At 37.4% G+C, this 27748-nt stretch overlaps 1 protein-coding gene across 4 annotated transcripts in view; it reads left to right on the top strand.

The window, feature by feature from the left end:
- Positions 1–27748, top strand: part of plxnb1b (plexin b1b) — a 105676-nt gene that overhangs the window by 54084 nt on the left and 23844 nt on the right. For all 4 annotated transcript variants that reach the window (XR_013325506.1, XM_077711776.1, XM_077711775.1 and 1 more), the window contains 16 exons: positions 76–210; positions 322–444; positions 2582–2675; positions 2760–2926; positions 5233–5384; positions 6230–6335; positions 6918–7054; positions 17844–18020; positions 18122–18347; positions 18448–18690; positions 19030–19209; positions 19310–19458; positions 20847–20947; positions 26376–26593; positions 26669–26847; positions 26932–26998. Coding sequence is in view for 3 of the 4 variants with exons in the window: in XM_077711776.1 (XP_077567902.1) it covers positions 76–210; positions 322–444; positions 2582–2675; positions 2760–2926; positions 5233–5384; positions 6230–6335; positions 6918–7054; positions 17844–18020; positions 18122–18347; positions 18448–18690; positions 19030–19209; positions 19310–19458; positions 20847–20947; positions 26376–26593; positions 26669–26847; positions 26932–26998 (2454 nt within the window). In the remaining variant the exon portion in view is untranslated. The remainder of the gene's footprint in view (positions 1–75; positions 211–321; positions 445–2581; positions 2676–2759; positions 2927–5232; positions 5385–6229; positions 6336–6917; positions 7055–17843; positions 18021–18121; positions 18348–18447; positions 18691–19029; positions 19210–19309; positions 19459–20846; positions 20948–26375; positions 26594–26668; positions 26848–26931; positions 26999–27748) is intronic.

The raw sequence follows: 27748 nt of genomic DNA, 5'->3' as shown, positions 1-27748 counted from the left end.
GATGTGGTTTTGCTTTGGGTTGGATTTGAGCAGATAGCACAGAGGAACAATATATATTTTTTTCATATCTGCCAGGGGGATGAAGGCTCTTATGTCAGCTGGGGTTCTTCTGCTTGCCCTTGTGTGGAAAAGGTCCAGGGTTCATCATTACTCCCTATCAGAGTGGAGAGGAAAATCACTCTACTTGCTCGCAATCTACATCTATATCAGGTACAACTATGCGGACAACTCAATAGCACATAAGCACAATCTTTGAAGTGTCCATTAATGGTGATTGTCATTGCCAGTGATCTTTTTCAAAAGTCTTTTTTTGGTCTGCAGGATACAGAGCTGGATTACCAGTGTGTGTTGGTCATTGAGGGGCAAACAGTGGTGCTAGATGCCTATGTGGAGAGTGATGACATGAATCCATCAAATTTTGACATCACCTGTCAAATACACCAGGTATATTGTCATACAGTGTGTGGATAAAAACTCTATCGTCTAATTGTTTTTTTTGTTTCATTTTTTCTATTCTTCTGTTATTTATTGAATAATACTACCCTCTCAACTAGGGATGCCCCGATGGTCTTTTTTAAATTTAATTTAAATTTAATTAAATTTTTTTAAACTTCCGATTTGATTTTTCTCAAGCATATATGCTTATATGCATATATACATATACACATGTATATGTATATATATATATATATATATATATATATATATATATATATATATATATATATATATATATATATATATATATATATATATATATATATATATATATATATATATATATATATATATATATATATATATATATATATATATATATATACACATATATATATATACATATATACATATATACATATATACATATACATACATATACATACATATACATATATATACATATATACATATCTACATATCTACATATCTACATATCTACATATCTACATATCTACATATCTACATATCTACATATCTACATATCTACATATCTACATATCTACATATCTACATATCTACATATCTACATATCTACATATCTACATATCTACATATCTACTATCTACATATCTACATATCTACATATCTACATATCTACATATCTACATATCTACATATCTACATATCTACATATCTACATATCTACATATCTACATATCTACATATCTACATATCTACATATCTACATATCTACATATCTACATATCTACATATCTACATATCTACATATCTACATATCTACATATCTACATATCTACATATCTACATATCTACATATCTACATATCTACATATCTACATATCTACATATCTACATATCTACATATCTACATATCTACATATCTACATATCTACATATCTACATATCTACATATCTACATATCTACATATCTACATATCTACATATCTACATATCTACATATCTACATATCTACATATCTACATATCTACATATCTACATATCTACATATCTACATATCTACATATCTACATATCTACATATCTACATATCTACATATCTACATATCTACATATCTACATATCTACATATCTACATATCTACATATCTACATATCTACATATCTACATATCTACATATCTACATATCTACATATCTACATATCTACATATCTACATATCTACATATCTACATATCTACATATCTACATATCTACATATCTACATATCTACATATCTACATATCTACATATCTACATATCTACATATCTACATATCTACATATCTACATATCTACATATCTACATATCTACATATCTACATATCTACATATCTACATATCTACATATCTACATATCTACATATCTACATATCTACATATCTACATATCTACATATCTACATATCTACATATCTACATATCTACATATCTACATATCTACATATCTACATATCTACATATCTACATATCTACATATCTACATATCTACATATCTACATATCTACATATCTACATATCTACATATCTACATATCTACATATCTACATATCTACATATCTACATATCTACATATCTACATATCTACATATCTACATATCTACATATCTACATATCTACATATCTACATATCTACATATCTACATATCTACATATCTACATATCTACATATCTACATATCTACATATCTACATATCTACATATCTACATATCTACATATCTACATATCTACATATCTACATATCTACATATCTACATATCTACATATCTACATATCTACATATCTACATATCTATATATCATACACATATACATATATTCCATTCTACTGCCTTTTGACCAAAGTAGGCTGGGATAGGCTCCAGCAGCCCCCAAAACCCTTACGAGTATGTATGGTATGGAAGGGGAATGAATGAATATTTCAGGCAAGCATTGTACATTTGTTTCTTTTAGAAATAATTGAGTGTTTATATATAATTTGTTCAAACTGAATAACAATATATGAACCCTTTTCATAATTAAAATGAAGAAAAAACTATTTGCTTTAGTGTTCTGCGCAAGGTGTTTTTACAGACCAAAACTAATCTCCAGCCTTACCCTTTATGTTTGAAACATTTCTATTGTAGTACACATATTCTGCTCCCGTGGAAGAATATCATGCTATGGTATACTTAAAAAGGAGGGGCACATTTCACGTTGACAGCTCTCCTAATCTTTATGGTAATTTATTTTTCTTTTATTTTAAGTTTCTTTACATTATAACTTTTTGAAAATCAATTATGCTGCCTCTTTGTGAATCTTCAGTGACTTTGTACAACTGCTCGGTGGGACGCTCCGACTGTAGTCGCTGTCACACAGCCGAGCACAAATATGGTTGTGTGTGGTGTGGAGGTGCACATCCCAGTTGTTTATATTCTGGCTCATGTGGTGATCAAGTACAGGAGACATGTCCTGCTCCGGTAATCCATTCTGTGAGTATTTTTCTTTCTCAATTTAAGAAATTGTCTTCTAAATGTGATGGTCCAACCCACGGGTGTCCAAACTGTTCCACAAAGGGCCTAATGTGTGGTGGGCTTTCATGTTCCAACTAATCCAGAAAGGATAATATACCGTATTTTCACACCTATAAAATACCCCGTCTGACAGGGCGCAGTCTCAGTGGCTTGTATATTTTCAGTTTTTGGTCAATACAAAGGACTCCTCATTTGAAATGGCGCTAGCATGACATTTGGCTACCGTATGTTATGCTAGCCACTAGCATACATATGTTAGGCTAGCTGCTAGCGTGATTTTTAAAGACAGCACGAACAAAACTAATTTGATAATGCTTCATTGTGGTAAAATGTACACGTACAAAGAGTTCGGCATGTTACTTGCTAGGCTCCACTGTCAGTCAGAGTTGTGTATTCATGGAACTTGATTCCAGCTTTGGCGAAAGCTCGAACAACAGTGCTGGCTGACACTTGAGCCCAGTCATCCATTGTATCTTGCAATATGCATCACTCCCAAGCCTTTGATTCTCCTTGATGTTATATCGGAATCGACAATTTCTTCCAAATTGTCACATGACTCGTGCGATGCTGCTTGCCCGAACTACTCTGTTCACCATCCGTTAGCAATCCTTTAGCAAAGCTCTTAAATTGTGTTTTATCCATGGCTTCTGTCTGTTTTCCAAGCAATCACACCTGCATTCTGATGTCATTCTCGTCAAGCATTTCCTCTATATAGCTTTAATGTGCTATTTCTTTGAGTATTGAGAGTGTTATTGAGTGTTTTTGAGTTTTAAAAGCCCTACAAGCCCACGGAAGTCAAATGCCTTGCCACTCCCCTGGGATGTTTTGAATTGATTTACTGTAAGGCTTGAAATGCGCGTAGAGGCAATGTTTAGGGTGAACATCCGCTCGATTGATCGCAATAATTAGCGTTCCAACAAGAAATAAAACCAGTCACTCAAGCGCTCAGGGCCATACAAAAATTGAATTTAGTGCACAGACAAGGTGCACCAACCGATTGGGCGCATCGACCATTTTAGAGAAAATTTTACACTTTTAAGTGCGGTCTATAGGTGTGAGAATATGATAACTAATAAGGTTACTTCTGAAAAAGCAGCACCTGACTGCAATCAAATGCTTACTCTTTTTAAAATACCATACTGGTAAAGATTTATCATCTATCAATACAACATACAATATTCATTGGTTGGAATCAAAGGACTGGTTGACATCTATAGTCTAACCCAGGCGTGGAGAAACTATTCCACACAGAGCTTCAGTGGGTGTGGATTTTCATTCGAACCCATCAATTGGGTGTGCTACGAGTGATAACAGAAGATTTCAGTCAGGTGTGTCTTGTTTTCACAACCTCCTTGACTAAACCTTATGTGATAAGTCAGTTAAAACAAAAACCTGCACTCACAGCGGCCCCTGAGGACCCACCTGTGTACAGCGTGCATCTATAATTTTTTACCAAAAATTGGTATAAAATGTTTTTTTTTTTTCATTTTTTTCTCAGCTCACACCTATGATTGCACGTTAACTGGCAAATGCTGAATATGTCCCATAACAAAACATGTATTCACAACATATGGTACAGAATCCTGGTCAAACAAACTGCTACCAACATGAACACAATTTTCAAATGGAATTTGTAATTTTAAATCCTAATTCATCATCATCATAATCAAAAATTTTCAGTCTAATTCATCATCATCAAATTCACCAAACAATTGATTCCATTCTTTTTGAGCAAGGATAGCGCTCCCTGGGCGAACTTGTTTCCCTGGAGCAACAAAAAATGTACCACTGTTATCCTATATACTTGGCGACGGCTATTTGCTCGCTTTTGTAAAAAAATAAATAAAAAGGTAGATTTTTGCCAGCAGGCGGACAAAGACACATTTTATGTTTCCCTTTATACATAACGGCTGCGGAGCGCACTTTTTCACCGGCAGAGAGCAGTGTTTCATTGGGATTCGAGTATAACACGCTTCCAAACTTTGCTTCAGTTTTTTGGTACAAAGTTTTGCGCGTTATACTCGAATAAATATGGTAACCTCCTTGGACCTGGCGTCCACATTTCTGGTTGTCACAAGACTACAATGTTACATTTTTGACTCCAAGGGCCCGGCATCCACTTATGATTTGGACATCATTTTTCACAGAAACTACATTTTGTAAAACAATTATTTGTTTTTACATGCATCAGGTCCCAATTAGCATTAGTATGAAAGATAAAATTAATATGTTAATCATACATTTTTTTTATTAACTTCCTTCAGATTGAGCCACTCTCTGGTTTACTGGAAGGCGGCACTTTGGTGACCATAACTGGCTCCAATCTGGGCCAAAAAGCAGAGGACATTCTCAATTCTGTTTCAGTGGCTGGTGTGCCTTGCCCAGTCATACGCAGTCTTTATGAAGTTTCTTCCAGGTATTAAATTCTCTCACTTTATTCAGTAAATATTTAATGTAATGGGTGATTTTCAGTTATATATTTACATATAACTAAAGTGTAATACAGTGGTACCTCTACGTAGCAAATTAATTGGGAAATAGAAGCATATTTTATATTGAAGTCGCATACTTTGTTGCTGAATCTTTAATAATAGCCTTTAAACCCTTTCAAAATATACCAATTTTGGATTCAATATGTATGCAAATGTATGCATCTATCCAAAGAGGAAAAAAAGATAGGAAAAGTATTTATTACACCATTACCATGAATAACAATGTTAGGTTTGGGTTCTGTGATTTTTTTTTTTATGGTTCTTGGTGTTTCAGGTTTTTCCCCTATGTGACCTGTCCTTGTGTTTGCCCATTGAGTTCACCTGTCGTTTTCTGCCCCTTTTGTCTGTCTCTCCTGCTCACTGCCTCTTATGTTAGCCTTGTGTTTCTAATTGTTTTTTCAACTCATGTCTGTCACTTTAATCCCAGTGTATATGTGCATTGTTGTCAGATTCTCTGGTGTTCATGCCTGTTTCTAACCTGCTCATTCTTGTACCCGTCCCATCTTGGTGAGCCAGCTCCGTCACGCGAATATAGCTCATGTTTTTGACTATTTCGTACTTAATATCGATTGTCATCATAGGCCTTTTCTTTGCACCTGCTTGATTTGGATCCGTTGTGTTTCCCTTAATTTTGCACTGACTAACTCTCAAACTAAATATTTGCTCTAATTTCTTGTGTGTCAAGGTATTACTGTATTTGCATTCTTCTTCTTGTTAATATTATTATTACTGAAGGAATCAAATCTTTGTCCATGATCGTTTCTTGCAGGATTGTTTGCAGAACAAAAGCAAGTGTAGGAGAGACAGTGGGCCATGTGTCTGTTACAGTGAGTGATGGACAGTTTGGCTTGTCCAGACAAACATTCAGCTTTCAGGTAATTAAAAAAATACAGATAAATAATAATCTAAATATATATTTTGAATTCTCTGCTTTTCCTGATAATAATACATTTATTTATAGTAAATACCAGGTTAAATATCTGAAGGTATTCGCCCCCAACGTGGAGAGGTGAGCAAAAGAACAGTTCGAACAAAGACTTGAGAGAGGGCGAGAGAGAAATGGTAATGTTCTGGAGGTTAATATTGGACTATATTGGTTGTCAAGTTAACGATGACATTGTAAATGCATATTAGAGTTTTGTATTGGATCTTGTTGAAATTCGGGGTGCAACATTCTAGAGGAGTTGAAGATGTTGAAGTCCCATGTGAACAATAAAGCAACCCCAAACATGTAAGGCCTTTACATGTTAAATTTGACGTGCAGTATGGCCCAGATTGGAATTAAAGCAGGGAAAATCAGTTCTGCTCTCCATATCATATTATAATAAACCACTTGGTGTTAAACTTGTAAATTGGTGATACAATCAGTTGATGCTGAACTTATTGCATTTTATTTTATTTTGTATTTTTAAGGAAATATGATTGATGTATTTTCCTTATCTATTCTCAACTTTTAGGATCCATTTATTATGGGAGTATTGCCTGAAAGAGGCCCGAAAGCTGGTGGAACGTCGCTGACAATTAGCGGCAGAAAACTGTTGACAGGCCGTCCTTCTGATCTAACTGTCACTGTGGGAGGAGTGCCCTGTAAACTGTGAGCAATTTTATAAAAATTACTTAAAATAATTAATTTCGGATAATTAGTTTCGGATTTTTTTATTTATTTACTGAAAAAGCATTTAATTTAGAAATTAAATTCCTCTGTTGTAATGTAAATTTTCCATTACTTTTTTAAACTTTTAAATATGTCAGATTTCAGTCATTTATTTTAATTGTGATTTTTTATACATTTTAGTTAAGTAAAATTTTAAAATATCATTATGTATTATTCATCTTCACTAAAAATAATAATTTGATTCACATTACAAAGAATGGTTTTGAGTACAAATGTGGAATAAGGACAAGTTTATCTTAATATAAGGCCTATTCAGTGCTCCTTTGTTACTCTGCACTTAACGTTTTTGCAGATTCTGTGCCACAATGTTTTTTTAAGGAATATGCTTAAGAAAATAAAATTTGAGGTGTGTGAGAGAATGTTTCGTAGCAAACCTGACTCACGGTAAATAAACATACCAATACTCATGCAAGGTGCCTAATTGGTTTCTTGAAAAAGATTGACAAATGAGAGCAACAATGAGCACCCATTACAATTGAGTGGCGAGCTGATTAGCTGCACATCACCGAAGCACTGAAGAATTGACGCCCCATAGGGACAAATGATAATCGATTTACGGTATTAACTCGCAAAATAAGGCGCCCATGCGTATAAGCCACACCCTGAAAGTTGCCTGGAAATTTTTAAATTTTACAATTTCTCGCCTATTAGCCGCTCCCTGATTCCCAATACCCCCCCCCCCCCCCCCCCATATTTGTGGTTTTAATAGGGAATACAAATGTGTTAATTTAAAGGCAAAATCTTAAGAAAATACTCATCTGGTACGCCCCGGGGGATGCCAATCGCATCAATGTATGTTGGATCTCCTTCCCTCCATACTGCTCGACGATGTCGGGAGGGACCCTTCACCACACCAGATTTCTGAGCAGCCAATTGTATCTCCTCCACTGTAGAAGGAAAAACAGATACCGGTAAGAGCGGTGAGACCAAAGTACCTAGTCTTGCCGCGTTTCGGCAGGCGTCGTATAATTTATCCACCACACCACCACCATAGGCCAGAACGTGGTATCAGGGGTGTAGTTTGTTTTAGAACGCTGGTACACCACGTCTCATTTATCTCCCCCAGCTTCAGAAAATGCCCTGTAAGGTTTGAGCAGGTGAAATGATTAAACAGTGGAAAAATTGACTTCCTATTTACTGCGTAACAGGATAGACCAGGGATGGGCAAACTTTTTGACTTGCGGGCCACTATGGGTTATAAAATTTGAACAAGGGGCCACAGCAGTACATTGACTGCTGGGCCAAATATAATAAAGCGTTGCTTGTAGTATCCAAACCTCATAGTACAGCAAGCACATGCAAATAAATGTTCAACACGTTTCACTAACATTGAGGACTGCATTTTCCAAATGTACAAGAGAAATAGTAGGCCAAATAGATTAGAATAGAAAACTGTGATCTATCAACCCTGGAGATTGCATCTGTTTTTAATACAATTCAATTGAAGGCACCAAGTAAAACAAATATCAAAATTTATTGAAATCTTGATGAATATAACTTTCAACATTCAAAACATTACTACCCAACAACATAGGCGACTAACCTCAATCCTTTCTGTCCCGCTGCAGTGCGTAATTAAAAGATGCGCCCTTTCAAACTTTCAATTTTTTTATCATAGTAGAAAAACTCGAACTTTCAGTGGGAACAGTGTTGTTGGTCTCCCTTTTTTGGTCTCGCTTTTTTGTTTAACTCGCTCACTATATCTTCATCAATGAGTTCCACACGGCGAGTTATTGTCCTGCGTGATAAGCTGATTTTTTCGAACTTGCCTTTGCTCTCCGGACACAAAACACCAGCTGTCTCTATCATGCATTCTTTCAAAAACTCGCCTTCGGAGAAAGGCTTGCTAGCCTTTGCCAGTTTGAAGGCCAGCAAAAAGCTTGTCTTTGTGCTTGCCTCTTGAATTGCAGTTTGCCGGTGAAAAAAATTCTGCTGACTCTGCAAATTAGCCACCAATCTCTGAGCAGTAGCCGCTCGTTGTTGTGTTGACTGCTTGCTAGCATAGTTTGCATGCTTCGTGGCAAAGTGACGGCTGATATTGTACTCTTTGAAAACAGCAATAGTTTCTTGGCATATCAGACATACAGCGGTTGATCGGACTTCAGTGAAGAAATATTTAGTTGTCCACTCTTTATTAAATACACGACACTCACTGTCCACTTTCCTTTTCTTTGGTCCGCTCATTTTTACAGAAGGGCTCAAATGACAATGAGAAAATTAAAGAGGGATAAATAAAGAGGAAGGCGCGACTCAACAAAGGCCTAAATGTCAGCGCGCCATTTATAGGTGAAACACGGTATTGCATGGACAAGATGTAATGAATGATTTATGAAGCATTATTATTTTATTTATTGGACAAGCTCGGCGGGCCGGATTAAATTGTCTAACGGGCCGTATACGGCCCGCGGGCCGTAGTTTGCCCATGTCTGGGATAGACACTGTTTCAATATTTTTCTGTACAAGTGGGACACGTTTTTTCATTTGTAAAAACACTTTTCCCCAAAAGAATGGTGATTGAGGGAGTTGTTAAATCCGATTGTATTTTCCCTTGTCTGGTAGTTTGTTCTAATCCTTTGTAAGATGTTTTAGTCTCAATTGAAACCCTTTTACAAAAGTAGCTCCACATAGTGCTTGCCCCTCTTTTTTACACTCCATTAACAGCACCCAATTATCCCCCGTTTGGGAAATCCCTGTTTCAGAAATAAATTTCACAAGTTCATATGTCATTCCAAGCTTTCCAATCTTGACCAATTTCTGCAACAAGGCTTTTCCCTATGTCCAATTTTGGGCTGTTAATGTACCACACATATTTCCCACCATAGATTGATCCCTTGTATGGCAACCGGGACGTTGCAATCTCGAATGCATGTCTGGAAATTTGATTTAGTAGGTAATGTTAATCAAATGTAAATGTGAATGTTTCTCGGTTTACCCTCCCGTAAGAGGTTGTATCCTCAATTGAAACGCCTCCGCCTTTCTCTCCAACTGGAGAAAACAACCCTACTGTGGAGAGGAATAGAATCACAATCTTATTAATCTCATTGCCCCAAAAGCAATAATTGTTTTCAACATGACTTTTTGTCTTTATTTAGGGAGTTTTCCTCTTGAAACGTTTCAATTTAGACAACCTTCTTACTGTGAGAAAAGTGCATCCGTGTCCCCCTTTCAGTAAAATGAACCCTCCCACTTTGCGTTGCTCCAATGTTTCTTCTTTCATGCTGCGTATCAGCACCCAGTCTTCAAGAATCACCGTCACTTCGTCTGTTTCCTGTTGAGAAGCAAAATCTCCCTCTGATAGCCTAAATTTGGTGTTTTTTTTATTTATTTTTAGATTTCCTCACATAGTTTGCTAGATTTGCCTCATCATCCAATTGTCATTGTGTAGTGAATAATAGCAATTTGTAAGGTCTACCAAACAGGACTTCATATAAGGTCTGCCAATTGTGGATGGTAGGCGCAATAATTCCGCAACGAAATATGAAACCTAGTGCCCATTTCTTCAATTATTATATTAACAAAATGGGTGCCATTATCACTATAGATAGTTTCTGGAATTCCATATCGTTGAATGATATCTTACTTAATTCAATAAAATCTATATGTATCTTTTGAAATGGATATGTAGGTATGCATATAGATTTAAACCATAAGCCTTGTAGTGCCATTGTACCAAGGCAACCACCCCCCTTGTCGAGACATAGGACTTCCCTTGACTCAAGCCCAAATTATTTTCTTTTATTGATAGAATATGTCTCGGTGGCCTGCCAATCAAAAACACAAAAAGACAAACTATCATTGACGCTCACACTCATAAACAGAAGAATTTAGTGTTCAACCAGTCTAGCATCCATAATTTCATTTTGTGGGAGTAAACTGGAGTACCCGGAGAAAATCCACAAATTCTCGAGGACGCCAGGAATACCCCACATTCCGGAAGGTCCGGATCCACCCCGCATTCATTAGTAGATCATTGAAGACACACACACCCACTCTAGCATTTTAACCGTTTGTAAAAAATTTACCTTCCTGTTTCACATAAGGTTATACCCTTTTTAATGCTACCAGTTTAGCTGTTTGCTCCCAGAATTGAGGTGGCAATAGTTTGACATCTAAGGTTTTTATTTTCACAGCTGTTATGAACTAATGGCCCCCTATCAGGTTTTTGGAAAATCCCAATTCCCTCTAATAGCATGTCAATCACCTTTTAACGGGGCCGTCCAAATTTGTTTCCACTCCATCCAGGTGATAAGATAATCCCCATTTGTAAAACAAATTCATCCACGCCTATTTCATGCAACATGACTGACGCCTATGGCCTTTATCACATCGCCTTGAGTCCAAATTCTATGAACCAAAATAACACGGCACTGCTCACTCCCCACATTAGAGTTGGCAACCTCGATCACCGTCAATTTTTTCCCATCCCATTTTGTTCATACACATCCCATCTACCTAAAGCGTCACTTGTTTCAAAACATGAAAGGCCCCACTAGAATTTGGGAATCCAGCGCCAAATAGAGCCTATTTACACATTTGTCTCGAATTTGTTTTAGACATGGGGTCCCCAATTCCCAAAATATCCCAGAATTCATGCACCAACATATCCTGTCAAAACCCAAAGCGACTAACTGTTGGGTCTGAAGTAACAGATCAACGTAATTACCAACCGTGCACAAAGGAAAAACGAGGCAGAGACTGTTATATTTTAAAGGCACCGGCCGGCGGAAGAGAAGTCGAGGCGCGAGGTGGTGTCTCGCGCTCGGCTCGGTGGTTCTCTCTTATCATTTCAAGGTGAAGGATGCCTTTATTGAATTTCAGCATGATGTCATGGAAAAGTACAGAAGTTGAGATTATAGGCATCATGGAAAAATACAACAGTTGAACACTGAGGCGAATTGAGAAGATATTATAGACATCATGAAAGAGCATAAGATTAAGACAGAGATTATAGACCGGATGTTCTTTAGAAATGCACATTATATTTAGACTCCTGTTTTAAGCAACTTCACACTAACATAACTTGTTTCTAAGCCAAATTTTGGAATTCGGAGAATGGCTCCTTTCCTCTTTATCTAAGCTTGTTGTTGCCAATCGTTATCACTGTAACATTCAGGCGTATTAACCCCATCATTGCAATGCTATGAATTTCAAGCTAAAGTACTCTTAATTTGCATGCCCTTAAAGCAATAGAAAGCAACGCCATTTGGTTGTATCAATTCATCAATGCTTATCCAATCCGTAATATCCTTAAAGTCATCAATATGACCTGTGTCAAAGTATATTTCCTCCCGCCTGGACAACAGACAATGTTCTTTCAAGTGCACTTTGTTCTTATTCTGAAAACACCATAAGCCGTTAATTATGACCTCCACTCTTGCTGCGAAAGCAGCATTGTTATCTTCTGTTTACAAACCAGCGAGTCAACACTTGAAACGTCGCCTCTTTTTCCCTGTGCCCAAATAAAACGCTTTTTAGAGAAGACAACCATTAAACAGTCAAAGTAACCCCTCTTCTGATATCCAACTACATCACAATATTTTTCCAAGACCCCATATTCAGAATATGTATGCTGCAAGCACAACAATACAGCACCCCCTAGGCCAATTATTATTATTGCAATGTCTTCACGGAAGGGATCCACAAAATGTCAGTCGTTTACACGGTCCGCGCGCACCCGAAAGCCCAACACAGGTAAATCGTCTGCCCCGCGGCCAGGCTGCAATAAGCCATTACATTGCTGTAAATTGACAGTACATATAGGTTATATTAACAAAGCACCACCAGCACTTGGAAATATCCATTCTAATTGTTGTTATACAAGCCCCAGCATCACAAAAACCCAATTTAATTGTAATCACAAAACGTCATACCTGGATTAACCAAATCAAATACCAGTGTCTCTCAACATTCTCATATCTAAAATCCACATTCCAAATCATTCTAAGCCGACATTCTGATTTTTTTTTAACTTTACACCATCTCTTCTCCCTCTATTTTTGTTAAACTTCCTCCGCTCCCGTCACCTATCTCGGTAAATATTTTCCCCGTCAGCCGAGGAGGCCCCGCTATTTTTCCTTACCAAACAGCACTTTCCCGCCACCTCGGTCTTAAATATATCCCCGTCATCTGAGGGAGCCCCACTATTTTCCCAAAATAGTATTTTTAACTTCTCCCCGGACTTATTTCGCCATTAGTGTCTGTGGAACAAGCTGTCACACTTTTATCCATTCCCATATTATATATATATGTATATTACCTTTATGCATATATATGTATATTACCTTTATGCATTAGTGCATATAATATCCTGCATTTTATGCATTTTAAGCTGGCCAGCAAACCCATATTTATTTATCCATAAATATAGCTGTCTAATATTTTAAAGCGCTTTGTCTTTCCAATTTTTCCAATCCTTAAAAGTTAGACGTATTTTTGGATCGTCATCCAAACCTGCCTTACAACACGTGTTTCCCATATTTTACTTTTTTGTAGTGAGTTCGTGTGCCTCACACCGTTAACATTTTTGTTTTTACCCCTTCGATTGGATTTCCTAGGCTTATCTTAATTTTACTGCAGAAACCACACAAACCATACAACGTTTACAATATATTTGTGCCTACCCTTGAGACACAGGACACTTTCCAGCAAAGTGCCCCATAAATGTACCTGCCATTGACTAGTATAAACACAGAGGTTTTATCGCTGTCACCTAGGACGCGAGTCACATTACCCAGAATGGACCTTCACATTCAATGTCCCTTTAACGCATTTGGAAACTCCGTCACAACATGCAGACAGTAATGTGGACTTACCCGAGATCGCACCAGATGTCTCCCTCCAGCAGGATAAGTCTTCAACCGTCGAGAATCCAGGCGCCCCCGTCGAAAAATCCGGCCCACCAAGGGTTTTGAAGACGCCGTGCGCACGGTCACTTACCAGATGTCGAACAGTAGCGCCTGGGTTCCCGCTCCGGTATATTGACCTCCATGGAACCGAAGGACCAAATGATAGGTTCATTACTGATTACCCTTCTTTGTAATTATCAATAACTGCAGGCAGACATCTTATTCAATTATTGACATTTAATTTAATAGATTGGATCACAGATGAGAACCTTAAGGGAGGAGATCTTCAAAAGTATCCTCCCGAACAGTATTTTGCGTACGGCTTTAAGGTATTTGGAGAAAAAACAATCACGCCTTCATTTGACCTAACAATCATATAACAATTACATAAAGAAGCCCGAAGTGTCACGAGTGTTATGGAAATGGCAGAAACAACATCTTTGTTATTGGCTCTGTTGACCCTGGCTCCGTTGCCTTGGATAAGAAGTCCACGTGAGAGAAGACCAGGTGGCTGTTTATGACCTCGAGCCGAACAATTGGGAAGAATGATTTAATGATTTAACAAAGAAATGAATTACTACACATATATGTATAATAGTAATACAGAATATACCCAACAGTTGGAGATAGGACTGAGGCTGAAACATAGCCTGCTGTGGTGTCTCTTTGATCTGAGCTATTTCTGCACTGATATCTTTAAGAGAAGCAACACTTATCTTAAGTTCAGTCAACTGCGCTAGAAACTCAGGGGACACTTTTGGTTTTCTTCTCCAGGGCAATTGTTAGGTTGTAGGTCTTCTGACTGTACCTTGCTAACATGTGTCGCTGCCTGTAAGGCACTAAACTTCTTTTTATTTCTCCTTTCTTTTTCATTAGCAGAGGCTACATTTCACTGCTCTAGTAAAAACTCATCTGAAGTTTTACAGTCCAGCAAGAGAGGTTGCATATCTACCCTAACACTGTCACTCTGGAGACCAGTGAGTATTGTGTGCAAGCACATACGCTGGACTAAATTTGGGTCGTACTGGAGTCCTGATTCGGATTCTCGAGATGTAAACAGTACCTTCTGCCTAAGACCTAAGACTCGCATTAAGAAACTTTGAGGAGTCTCTTTGATATGCTGCACTGCTGAAGCTAACTGCATATAGAGGTCGGTAGCACTCCTCTCCTGAAAATGAGTGTGTAGGATGCGTTTGAGTGTGGGAAGAGTGAGGTTAGGTTTTTCTTCCAAGTAATTACGTGGCTGCAAACTGGGGGAGATAGCCTTAATAACAGCATTAATGATTTACACGTCTAGGTAACTCATATTCAGTCCATTTTCAATTTGATGAACAAGGCTGGAGAATGTTATCTCCTTCCTCTGGCCGGGTTCACCTATTTGGCCAGCAATTTTGAAGTCCTTGTGCCAGTATGAGCTTTGCTGGGAGCATCTGGTCGCTGGGGCATAGTTATTGGAGTCTCTTCCAATCATGATCCTTGTTTTTGTTTGCATCTCTTTCGCCATACTTTGTATCTCATATTTTATCTTTCAGTTCCAACAATTCAGCCATGCCTTCATCCTCTAGTTCTTCTAATTCTTCTCTTTCTAGGTCCTTCACAATTTGAGCCACTAATGATACACATGTTTACTGTTTAACATAATATGTATAGAAAATGACATTTTTCCAGTAGGTTATTTTCCGTCAGATTGTTCAATGTTCCTACTACCCATTTTGTCGACAATATAGCACATATATACATACCTGCACATACATATATACTAGCACATATAGCACATATATACATACATACACATACATATATAACCACATATATAAATATAAATATATAAGCACATACATACGTACATACATGTGTGTGTGTGTGTGTGTGTGTATATATATATTTTTTCAGCAACATGCTTATTTATTTATTCATGTATTTATCTATTAACTTACTTATTACATATCTCTTTCTGTCTAAAATGTCTTTCCTTTTTCTGCATCCTCACCCTCTTGCTACTGTGACAATGAAATTTCCCAAATATGGGATGAATAAAGTTACCCAATCCATTCCTGACCACCTGTCGTTGTCACAAAGACCCTCCGTTTCGTACGCCTAGCACCTGGAATATCCATTTTAATTGCAGTTTTACAAGCTCTAGTATCACACAAAAAAACTAAATTGAATTCCATTCACGAAAAATGTAATCTCAGGTTTACCCAAATCAAATGTCAGAATTTCCGCTAAATTTAGCTCAACATCTTCATATTTAAAGTCTTCGTTCAATCCATTTTGAGGAGGCATGCCGGCTAGTCATGCCGATTGGGCCTCATTTTTGTTTGGGCAATCACGCAATATATGCCCCAATTCTCCACAAACCCAGCACGCAGCATTTTTGAAAACTCGATTTCTGTGTAACCTTGTCATTTATTTTCTTCCATTCTCTTGGGTAACGTTCCTACGCCACATATCTTGGTAAAAAATGTCTCCTTCAGTCGAGGAGGCCCCGCTATTCTTTTTTTTTACACAACGGACCCGTCTCATCACCCCCATTTCTGTAGAACAAGCCATCTCGATCTTATCAACTCGCTCATTCCCGCTCAACTTTCTTTGCATTTCCATCGCAACGTTTTTTGCCATCAAGGACCACTAATTGGTATCATCATATGCTTCCTTCTCCATTTCATAAAGATCACCCCTACGCGTAGTGCGTATTTTATCCTGCAGGTCTACTATTTTATATGTAATAAGCGGGCCAGCAAACCCATATTTTTTATCCATAAGTTTAGGTGTTTAACCCTTGAAGCTCTTTGATTGTCGAGAAATTTCCAATCTCTACACGGCAGACGCTGTTTTGGATCGCCTTCACTAGCCGCCTTCTTATTTCAGCTCCCCATCTCGAAGTTAGTTGGTGTGCAATTAGGTAGTCATTTTTTGTTTTTTTCCACCTTCGTTTGTTTACTCAAGGTTATCGACACACACACAACACACAAGTTTACTCTCCCAGTATACTTTTGTAGTTTAAGTGGCGACCGGCCCAGGTAGAGGACACAGACGCAATAAGTATTATAGACTCATGCTCTGTCTCTTTACTTGTTAAGGACTATTATGTAGCAATAGGCATTCCCAAATGCATGCACAAATTAAAGAGACAGGACAATCGTTTGAGTTTTCTTGCAAGAGAGAATCGAACCGTCTCTGTCCAGGTTCATTCCGGCGTTACACGCATCTTTTCCCTGTTTATTAGCTTCAAAGACCCTAGTTACAATGGACATCTCAGCTCTCGAGGGAGGGGTGGAAAAATAGGAGTGAGAAGTCAATAGTTAAGGACCCTAGTTACAATAGAAGGTTTAGCTCTCAAAACAAATGAAGGTAAAATAGTGCCAAAGGATCTTTTGCACATTCCAGCTGCCCAAGAGGATTCAACCTTCCTGTTGTTTTGTCTAACTAAGGAGCAAAGCATTTACTCCGTTGCAAGCAGATGTACTAAAATTACTTTTCTAATGTAAATAAACTAAGTAAAGCAAAGCATTCTTCAATGGGAACAAATATAATATAATATAAAACTAATAACCCTAACAACCTGCAACTATCCTTTGGGAATATGGCAAGAGACTATATGTCCAGCTGTCCATATTCTCAGCAATTCCTATATGCCAGTCCACATAGAGGAGAGCTTGGACAGGGAGTACCGAACAGCACCCCAATTTTTAAATTTTACTCTCCTTCAGTCAGTTATCACTTTGTCTGCTACTCTCTTGCCACTACATGAATGTAAAAACAATTAATAATAACCTTTGTTACCATCAATGAGGGGGGGCACTTACACAAACTATTAGGATGATAACAAAATTTGTTTCCTTTGTGTATCCTCATCTCAGTCTCTCAGAGGTTCATCACTCCAATGTATATTGTGTGACAAGTAGAAGCAACAAAACAGGAAATCAGCAAATTACTCTGCATTATGGCAGCGGCCACCGCCACCTTTACACTTCAGCTTACCAGTACACCCACGACCCCAACATCACCTATGCCAAGCCAACTAAGAGCTTTTTGAGGTAAGTCAGAATACGATGACTGCTCGTTGACATATTCTCCTTCCATGCTGCTCTATTCAATCACCTAAAGAGAATTTGTTTATTTTTGTCCTCTTGGTTAGTGGCGGCCGAATCATCTATGTGTCAGGCCACAACCTGGATGTAGTGCAAGATCCGCAGATGGTCGTGACTGTGTCTCCTTACAAACCCATCCAGAATAATAAGAGTGGCAAAAGGAAAAAGAGAAAAAGTTCAGATGGTAGAGGCGGCCACCAGAAGAGGTTGTTAAGCTCTGCCAAAAGGGTTCCTAACCCATTTTGTTCAGATCCGCTCTGTTCTGCCAAACAGGTATGTGAATTTGTTTGGGGTGTGTGTGTCTGTGCATACATATCCAGGTATATGTGCATTACCCATTATTATTTTTGTGTGTCTTTTTATACATTATCAGTTTACAGAAAGTTGTGAGGTAAATTCCTCAACCTTGATCCTCTGTCGATCCCCCATGGTGGACTTGTCTATTTGGGGATCAAAGGTCACTGTGGAGTTTTTGCTCGATAACCTTCAATTTGATGTAAAGACTGTGAACCTGCAAGCCTTCAGCTACGAGCCCAACCCTGTACTGCGTCCATTGAATCAGCAAGACCCTCTTAAGGCATATCGCTACAATCCAGGCAGCTTCATCCAGCTTGAGGTCAGATAGCATTAAACACAAACCTCTCATTTTTCATAGAAAGCTATTTGTGATAACATCTGCAAAGTTTGTTACTTCTGAATTTAATTTGCTTGCAGTAGCTAAGGTCAAATGTTGTGGTCCATTGTTGCAAATTTACTCCATTTTGATAGTTAGTTCTTAGAACATAATGACGTTCATATATTATTGTAATAAATAAATGAAAATAATTTCTTTTACCTCCAATATGGGTTTTACTGTAGCATTACTTCGGCAAAGTGGGAAACGTAAACAAAATAGAGGTGTCATAACAAGACACTACAATGAATATAATTTATTACGATAAAATGTGTGTCTCAGGGAGAAAATCTGGACCTGGCCATTACCAAGGAGGAGGTGGTTGTACAAATTGGGATGGGTGTGTGTGCTGTTAAGACACTTACTCGAAACCATCTGTACTGTGAACCTCCACCTTATCAGCCTGCATCAGGAACTAATGGCAATAAACGTGAGGGTACTGACAACCTGCTGGAATTCACTGTGAGTGCTTGCTGAGATAATAACTAAAATACTTTTTTTTACACATCACCTGTCAACCGGGGACATTTCGTTTAGTTTGCTTCTCTTTTTTATTCAACAGGTACATATAGGAAACTTAAACTTCTCCCTTGGTATGGTTCAGTATGACATTCTAAGCCTGGCCACATTTCCCCTGGAAGCTCAGATTGCAGTTGGAGTCGGTACATCAATTGTGGCACTCATTGTCCTCATCATCGTACTTGTATACAGGTTTGTACTTAAATTGGCAGTAGTGCAACATGATGTATGGCATAGGTGGACTCAATCAGTAATGCATTATTATATATAATGATATTTTATTTATTATTCATCAAACATTGATATGGATAATTATTGATTTGACTTTGTAGTCCGCTGATGCTGCAAGATTTAATTGCGCCTCGGGACATTAATAATAATTATTAAACACATTGGCTGAGACCTTTCTGTGGTGTCCAAATTATTATTATTATTTTTTTTAATGGGGGTTGGGTGTAGGGGGGGTCGTATGTACGTACGTATATATATATATATATATATATATATATATATATATATATATATATATATATATATATATATATATATATATATATATATATATATATATATATATATATATATATATATATATATATATATATATATATATATATATATATATATATATATATATATATATATATATATATATATATATATATATATATATATATATATATATATATATATATATATATATATATATATATATATATATATATATATATATATATATATATATATATATATATATATATATATATATATATATATATATATATATATATATATATATATATATATATATATATATATATATATATATATATATATATATATATATATATATATATATATATATATATATATATATATATATATATGTGTGTGTGTGTGTGTGTATGCGTATTTATATTCATATTTATATTCATATTCATATTTATGGTTATATTTATTTTTTATTTTTTGGGGTAAATTTGCCACTGAAGGGTCCCGGAAATGGAATGCACAATCAACTTATTGGATATTATAATTTAAGAAGAGCAGGTTAAAATAAATAAAGAAACATTAACTTAGAACTTTTTTGATTTTCCAAATATTAACGTATCATGATCCAGATAGGATCTTACAGCCTACTATTATATGCTGGACTGTTTCTGGTACTTCTTTGAATAGCCAGCCCCTTAAGTCTGATCTATTCTGGTACAACTTGATGTCTGTGACCCTTGTACTTATAGCCTGTTCTTTTGCTTCCATGATTAGCACCTCTGTGCTGTCTGTTATTCCAGCGTACTCCAACCACTAGTAGCATTTCTTGATGACACTTCAATTTGCTGTTGGTAAATTCCATGTAGGATCTTGTCCTTTCAGATTGTCTACTACTCCTCTTCTGGACTCTCGTGTGTTCTCAACTTCCTTAGGCATTCACTTAGCATCTTATCTCTCACATTTGTTTTAAATGGGATTATAAACAATTTCTTGCAGTGAGTTGAAATTACGTATTTGACTGGAGTTTGATTGATTCTTTGTAAACCTGCTTTGTCCTCTGAACTCTATCGAATCCATTTCCTTGATAGGAGAAAGAGCAAACAGGCTTTAAGAGACTATAAAAAGGTTCAAATTCAACTGGAAAACCTTGAAACCAGCGTAAGAGATCGATGTAAGAAGGAGTTCACAGGTAAGAGTGAAAGCAGAAGGAGTAAGGTAAATCTAAAAAAAGAAATCAAAACTTGAAATATTGTATTGTTCTTATATTCCTATTTTTACCAATTCAACTCTGGATTTGCAATATTGAAAAGCTATGGGTACCAATAGGACTGTTTTAAGTCCACAACAGTGTATTTACAGTTAGGGATTTTTGGTGAGTAAAATATGGCTATATTTCTAAATAATATTTCATTTGAATGAGGTTATTATTGATGAGTTTTTATGTGTCGCAGTTGTAGCTGCAGTAGAGGTTTTTTATAGCCATAAAATAGTTTTTGCTGAAAGCTTCACTAGGAAATGCACGGACCGCCACTGATGCATTCCATTCTCTTCATACCAAAGCCACGGATATAGAGAGTATAGGATTATTAGGCAAATGAGTATTTTGACCACATCATCCTCTTTCTGCACATGGTCTTACTCCAAGATGTATAGGCTCAAAAGCCCACTACCAACTCGCAAAGCTTATGGTGGAATTTCCCAGAAATGTTTTAAAGTGCAAGCTACGAGCGACATAACAGCAGACACCGTCGCCCAAAACCGAAAATAGAGCTCTGTGGGAGGCTAAGACTGCTGGACGGAGGAGCAAAGTGGAAGTTTAATTTCCATTTAAGTCCGGGCAGTGGGCTGACGCCGTTGCTCTTATCCGAAAATAGATCTCTCTGGACGGGTAAAACGGCTGGATCGCATGGAGGAATGAAGTGGAAGTTTAATTTCTCCCAAAACAATGACAGAAGGGTTGAATAACCGAGGACAAAATTAAAGAGTGGCTTAACGAGGTTTATGTAAGGAGACCGGATGGCTTTTTCCGCACAGCACTGTCGATGGTGATCTGCCGACTCTGCGCACCCGTCTCATGGCTGAAGTGAAACACCATGTACGGCATATGAACTCCGACCTTGCCGTCATTCCAGGAGGTTTGACAAGGAACTACAACCACTGGACATTTCCGTAAACAGAGCATTCAATAAAAGTTGTGAACAGCTTGGGAGCAAAGGACGTCCCATGGTATACATAGGTATACAGAGACTAGCTGGCAGCACCGGGTGAGTTACGCGACAATATGTCAATATTTGATTTTTTTGGATTGTTGATGTCTTGGGTCAAGTGTAGGCCAGAACTGTGGCTCCAGCTATCGCCAAAGCTGGCATCAAGTTTCCGGAATACCCCGGCTACAACTCAGACTCTGACAGTGACATGGAGAATAACATGTTGGACGGCGAACTCGCCCACTTGGCTGAACTCTTCATATCAGACAAAGAAGATGAGGAGTTTGATGGTTTTGTGGATGTTTAACTGCTGTAACTTCTGTCAACGTGAGTCCCTTGTCCCTCAATAAAGCACAATCCAACTTAGTTTTGCTCATGCGCTCTTTTGAAAAAAAAGAAAAGTGCGCTACATAACATATGCTAGAAGAACATTTGCTATCATAACATTCGCTAGCATAACATATGATAGCATAACATACGCTAGTTTCACATATGTGAGCATAACATACGCTAGTATAACATATGTGAGCATAACATACGCTAGTATAACATATGTGAGCATAACATATGCTAGCAGTGTCACGCCAGCCTTTCATGCGGTGCGTCCTGTAGGTGTGAAAATAGTTATTGGCGATTTGAAGTTGTTTCGGACCTAACGATAACATTTTCTAGAATGAATTCTCTTTAAGTACACATTGTCTTCTGATCGGAACACAACACTGATGTGAAATGCCGCGTGGAAACGAGATGTGCACATCATCAGAAAACAACAAGATCTCGGCTTAAAATAAGATTGTCTTGCGCAATCAAAACAACAATAGCGGAAACAGCTGTTGAAATGTTTGCAAGTGATAATGTTGAACAAATTCAGTGTTACCTTGATATTTTTTACGTTGCGCTCTGATATACAACTTACTGTTACAAGAACCATAAACGTGTCCAACTTACAAAAGATTAAGCGACAATTGCAAATACTGTGATCTTCTCCATTTTGCGGCTTCAACATTCGTGGTTTCAGTACATTGGAGATTTTAGTATAAAAAACTGTTAATAAAAATTTCAAAATGCACACTGAAACCACAACCAAAAGACGGGAGATGAAAAATGGCTCACATCAATTCCCGCTTCTTCTTTGCTGCTGAATAAGTTAGCAATAACAGTAAATACATCCTGGCAACTGTAGAAAATATTTGCCTCGCAGATGTATGTAAATAACAATAAGACTGAGGAAACAAAGCACCAAACTGGAGAGCAAAGAGCCGCTCCACCCATGCACACCGCCATCTTGGATGAGACTCGATTTTTTTGGAAGAGGATGCCTTCTTGGCATTGTTATTCAAAGATGAACTGAAACTGCCAGGGTTCAGCCGGATCTCCTGAGCCTCATCATGTGTGCTGTTGGTTGTTGTTGTTGTTATTGAGTCACTACAAGCGCCTGAGGATTACCCTCAGACAGTGCTAGAGCTGCCACTGGAACGCGGATTAGTTCATCCGGGGGGTAGTCGGAGGTGAGGGGCAGTCAAATATCTCTGGGTAGATGAAAAACGTAGGGTGCCACGTTCGTCCATGGTAAAGCCTTCCTTAATCTACAAGTTCGACCGTCCTCATGGTTAAAAAAAACAAGAACAAAGCCTTGATTTTTAAAATTTGCATCAAGCAGAGAGGAATATTTTCACTGAGTACAGTATTTTAAGTGCTTAAATTTTTTCCTATATATTCATTACACAGATATTTAAATATTACTACATTGCAGTCTTCATATGCCCATGACTGTAATTTTTAAGAAATACACTTCTTAATGATTGTACTTGTGTAGTTATAATACGACTACGATGACAAATTCTCCCACCCTGAGCTATCCTCTTCCATCTGCTACTGGATTAAGAATTTCTTAACCAACCGTCCACAAACTGTTAGACTTGGTCCACACCTCTCTTCCTCCATTACACTGAGCTCTGGCTCACCACAAGGCTCTATACTAAGTCCTCTTCTATACTCCCTGTACACATACGACTGTACACCGACCAACCAGTCTAAGTCCATCATCAAATTTGCCGATGACACCACTGTGGTTGGACTCATCTCAGGAGAGGATGAGTCTGCCTACAGAGATGTGGTCAACAAACTCCCTTCATGGTGTTTGGTGAACAATCTCACACTAAACACGTGAAATTCATGTTATAACAAAAAAACTGTAAAATATGTTATCTCAATGTAATACTTTTTTAATTTTTAATTAAAAAAAAAAACGCGAAGCTCTGAATCCGTGGTGGCTGAACCGCGAAGTAATGAGGCACCAGTATATGTATGTGTGTGTATGTATATGTATATATATGTGTATATATATATATATATATATATATATATATATATATATATATATATATATATATATATATATATATATATATATATATATATATATATATATATATATATATATATATATATATATATATATATATATATATATATATATATATATATATATATATATATATATATATATATATATATATATATATATATATATATATATATATATATATTTATAAATAAAAGGGGGATATATTTACATGGATTTAATAACAAAGAAAGGATCTGAAAAGGGGGATATATTTACATGGATTTAATAACAAAGAAGGGATCTGAAAAGGGGGAGCCTTCAACACCTTCAGTGTCAGGTTTAGAACCATATACATTCAATAACTTCGGATCAGAGGTAGCACACGCAGAGTCGGCTTGATGAGATTTTCAAAGACTTCAGCTGAAGGAGGTGTCAGAATAGCCTGCTCTGGGAGATGTGTCCATCCCCCAGCGTGACCAGTTCGAATCCCTACCTACCTCCAACAGTTGAGCTGGTTTTATTAACAAAGGGTCATGTGACCTAGGTACAAACTTAAGGCGGGGAGAAGTAGACAAAGAAATCGGAGTGTCGTGATAGATGACACCCCCTTAACTAAAAGGTGTCATGATGGAACTTTTCCACTAGGCTCTGCAAAATTCTATCCTAGTGACTATAATACATTCTATACTCCACATTCAGAACCCTTTAAAGCAAGTTATGGCTGGTTCGAATTTTTTTTTAAAAAGACCTGGAATACACTTGGTTATTAGACACAGGGAAGCAGCAAGTTTCACTTCGAAAGCCGCGGGGGAATTCAAGCTGGAGCCAAAGGAAAAAAATAAATAAAACAAAATTAGAATTCCGTTTTGTCTAAAGTTAGATTAAACATATGTTTGAGTGTGTCTGTATATATTACTCCAAGTTAATTTAAATCTGTTTGTTCTGTTACGAGTGCGTTGCCGTGGAAAGTCGCCCGCCCTCCTCTCTCTTTCTGTCTCTCCCTCCTTGCAAAATCCATCCAATTTTAAGATACTACACATTTTAAGAGTATTAAACCAGTAGTTATGTTACTGTTAAGAGATGGCAAATTAGAATAAATAAATATTTTTTCCAATCCAATATCCTGTTTTTGTTGTTTTTTTTTTCAGAAGGTTGAACGAAATTAATTCGTTTTTAGTTCATTTCAATGGGAAACGTTCGTTCGAGTTACGAGACAATCGACATACAAGCTCAGTCCCGGAACGAATTAAGTTCGTATCTCGAGGTACCACTGTAGAAATCTTTTTGGGTAGAAAAGCTGGCATTCATAAGTAGAGGTATTGTGTTTGGAGGAGAAAGAATACTGTATTGCATCCGAAGAACACCAGACCCACTGTGAAGCGTGGGGGTGGAAACAATGAATTGGGGCTGTTTTTCTGCAAAGGGACCAGGACGACTGATCTGTGTAAAGGAAAGAATGAAGGAAGCCATGTATGGAGAGAGTTTGAGTGAAAATCTCCTTCCATCAGCAACGACATTGAAGATGCGACGTGGCTGGGTCTTTCAGCATGACAATGATACCAAACACAGAGCCAGGGCAACAAAGAAGCGCCTTCGTAAGAAGCTATTCAAGGTCCTAGGGTGGCCTAGCCAGTTAGGGCAGCGCTAAAGAGCCACATGCGGCTCCAGAAGCTATGGTTGCTGACCCCTCGTTCTATCAGAATGTAGCAGGTTAATGGAATACTCACGCAAGTAGTTTAAGAACACACCCAAAGTACAGATGTCACCCTGGCGCTTCTAGTGTCAACGCAAATCGAATGTAACAATCAGGGACTGCAAAAAGAAAGTACAAATTATGGGCAAAGAAGAAGAGCCAGATTATTGTTTCAAGTAAAGGTCCTTTTAGAAGAAAGGACATTTTGCATTTCACTCAGAAGAAAAGCAGATAAGTCACAATATATCTTGATCGCACAGTGCTTGATCTTCCAATGTTGTTTGAGGTTCTCTGTGACTGTTAATTGAAAGTAGACTGTTTTTCAAATATCATACAACCTTTTCACCCCTGCTATCTCACTTGTACTCAGATCTGATGACAGAGATGATGGACATGTCAAGTGACCTAGTTGGCTCAGGCATCCCTTTCCTTGATTACCGAATGTACGCCGAACGCATTTTTTTCCCCGGCCACCGGGAATCACCGCTGAGTCGAGGTCTGGATATTCAGGAGTGCCGCAGACAAACAGTGGAACAGGGTCTCGTGCAACTATCTAATCTTCTAAACAGTAAACTTTTTCTGACCAAGGTAGTGTGAACGACATACATCAACACTTGTATATTGGGAAAAACTTTCAGTTAATTCATTTCCTTTCTCCATAAGTTCATTCATACTCTGGAAAGTCAGGTGACTTTTTCTCCACGAGACCGTGCATATGTTGCATCGTTACTTACTGTGGCACTGCATGGCAAACTGGAATACTTCACTGATATCCTCAAAACCCTCATGAATGACCTCGTGGATCAGTATGTGGCTAAGAACCCTAAACTTATGTTGCGCAGGTAAGAGAAGTGAAACGCAGTTTGTAAATTCAAGCCATCATTCAGTTGCTTTTTCCGGGACTAAAATATTTTTCATTTCTGCAGAACTGAGACAGTTGTGGAGAAGCTACTGACCAACTGGATGTCCATCAGTCTCTATGCTTTTCTGAGAGTCAGTTAAAATCTTTATTTAATCTTGAGTTTTAAAATTTATTTAGATTTAGCGATAAATTCTATAATGCAAAAATTAGGAACCACATTATCACATCTATAGGGACACTTAAAAGTCTAACATTTTCTGGGGCACCTAATCAGTCAGTGCGCCTTGTTTATGGGCTAAATTCAAAATGTTGTATAACCCTGACCGCTTGACTGACTGGTTTCATTTCATGCCGACACGCTACTTATTGCGATCAACCCAGCGGACATTCACCCTAACAATAGCCTCCCCACGCAGTCCAAGCATTACGGTAAATCCATTCAAGACATCCCAGACGAGTGGCAAGGCATTTGACTTTTGTGTGCTCGTAGAACTTTTAACCCTCAAAAACGGCATTCGGTCGATTTGCCGACTGACGTCTGGGCGAGGGCCAACTCACCGAGGGAGCATCTGGCCGAACAGATAACAGCATTCATTTAGAATAACAAGGACATTTATTCACGGCCAAACACAGTACGTTACAGAAGAAAAAAAAGTAGTTATAATAGGAAATTGTAATCCTACTCCAGCAAATTTACACCAGCATAGAAAACATTGAAAAAACAGACTAAAGGGCTTAGAGAACAATACCTGAAAATGCCATTGAACACTTAGTTCGAGTGATGTATGCCAATAAGAACAATATTTTATTTTTAAATAATTTCCCATTATTTTAGGAAATATATATTCAAAATGATTTGCTGAGAACCTTCATTCAAAGAT

Source organism: Stigmatopora nigra, unplaced genomic scaffold (assembly GCF_051989575.1).
Source record: "Stigmatopora nigra isolate UIUO_SnigA unplaced genomic scaffold, RoL_Snig_1.1 HiC_scaffold_29, whole genome shotgun sequence".
NCBI lineage: Eukaryota > Metazoa > Chordata > Actinopteri > Syngnathiformes > Syngnathidae > Stigmatopora > Stigmatopora nigra.
Note: the sequence above shows the minus strand (reverse complement) of the source record. Positions and strands in the feature narration are given on the sequence as shown.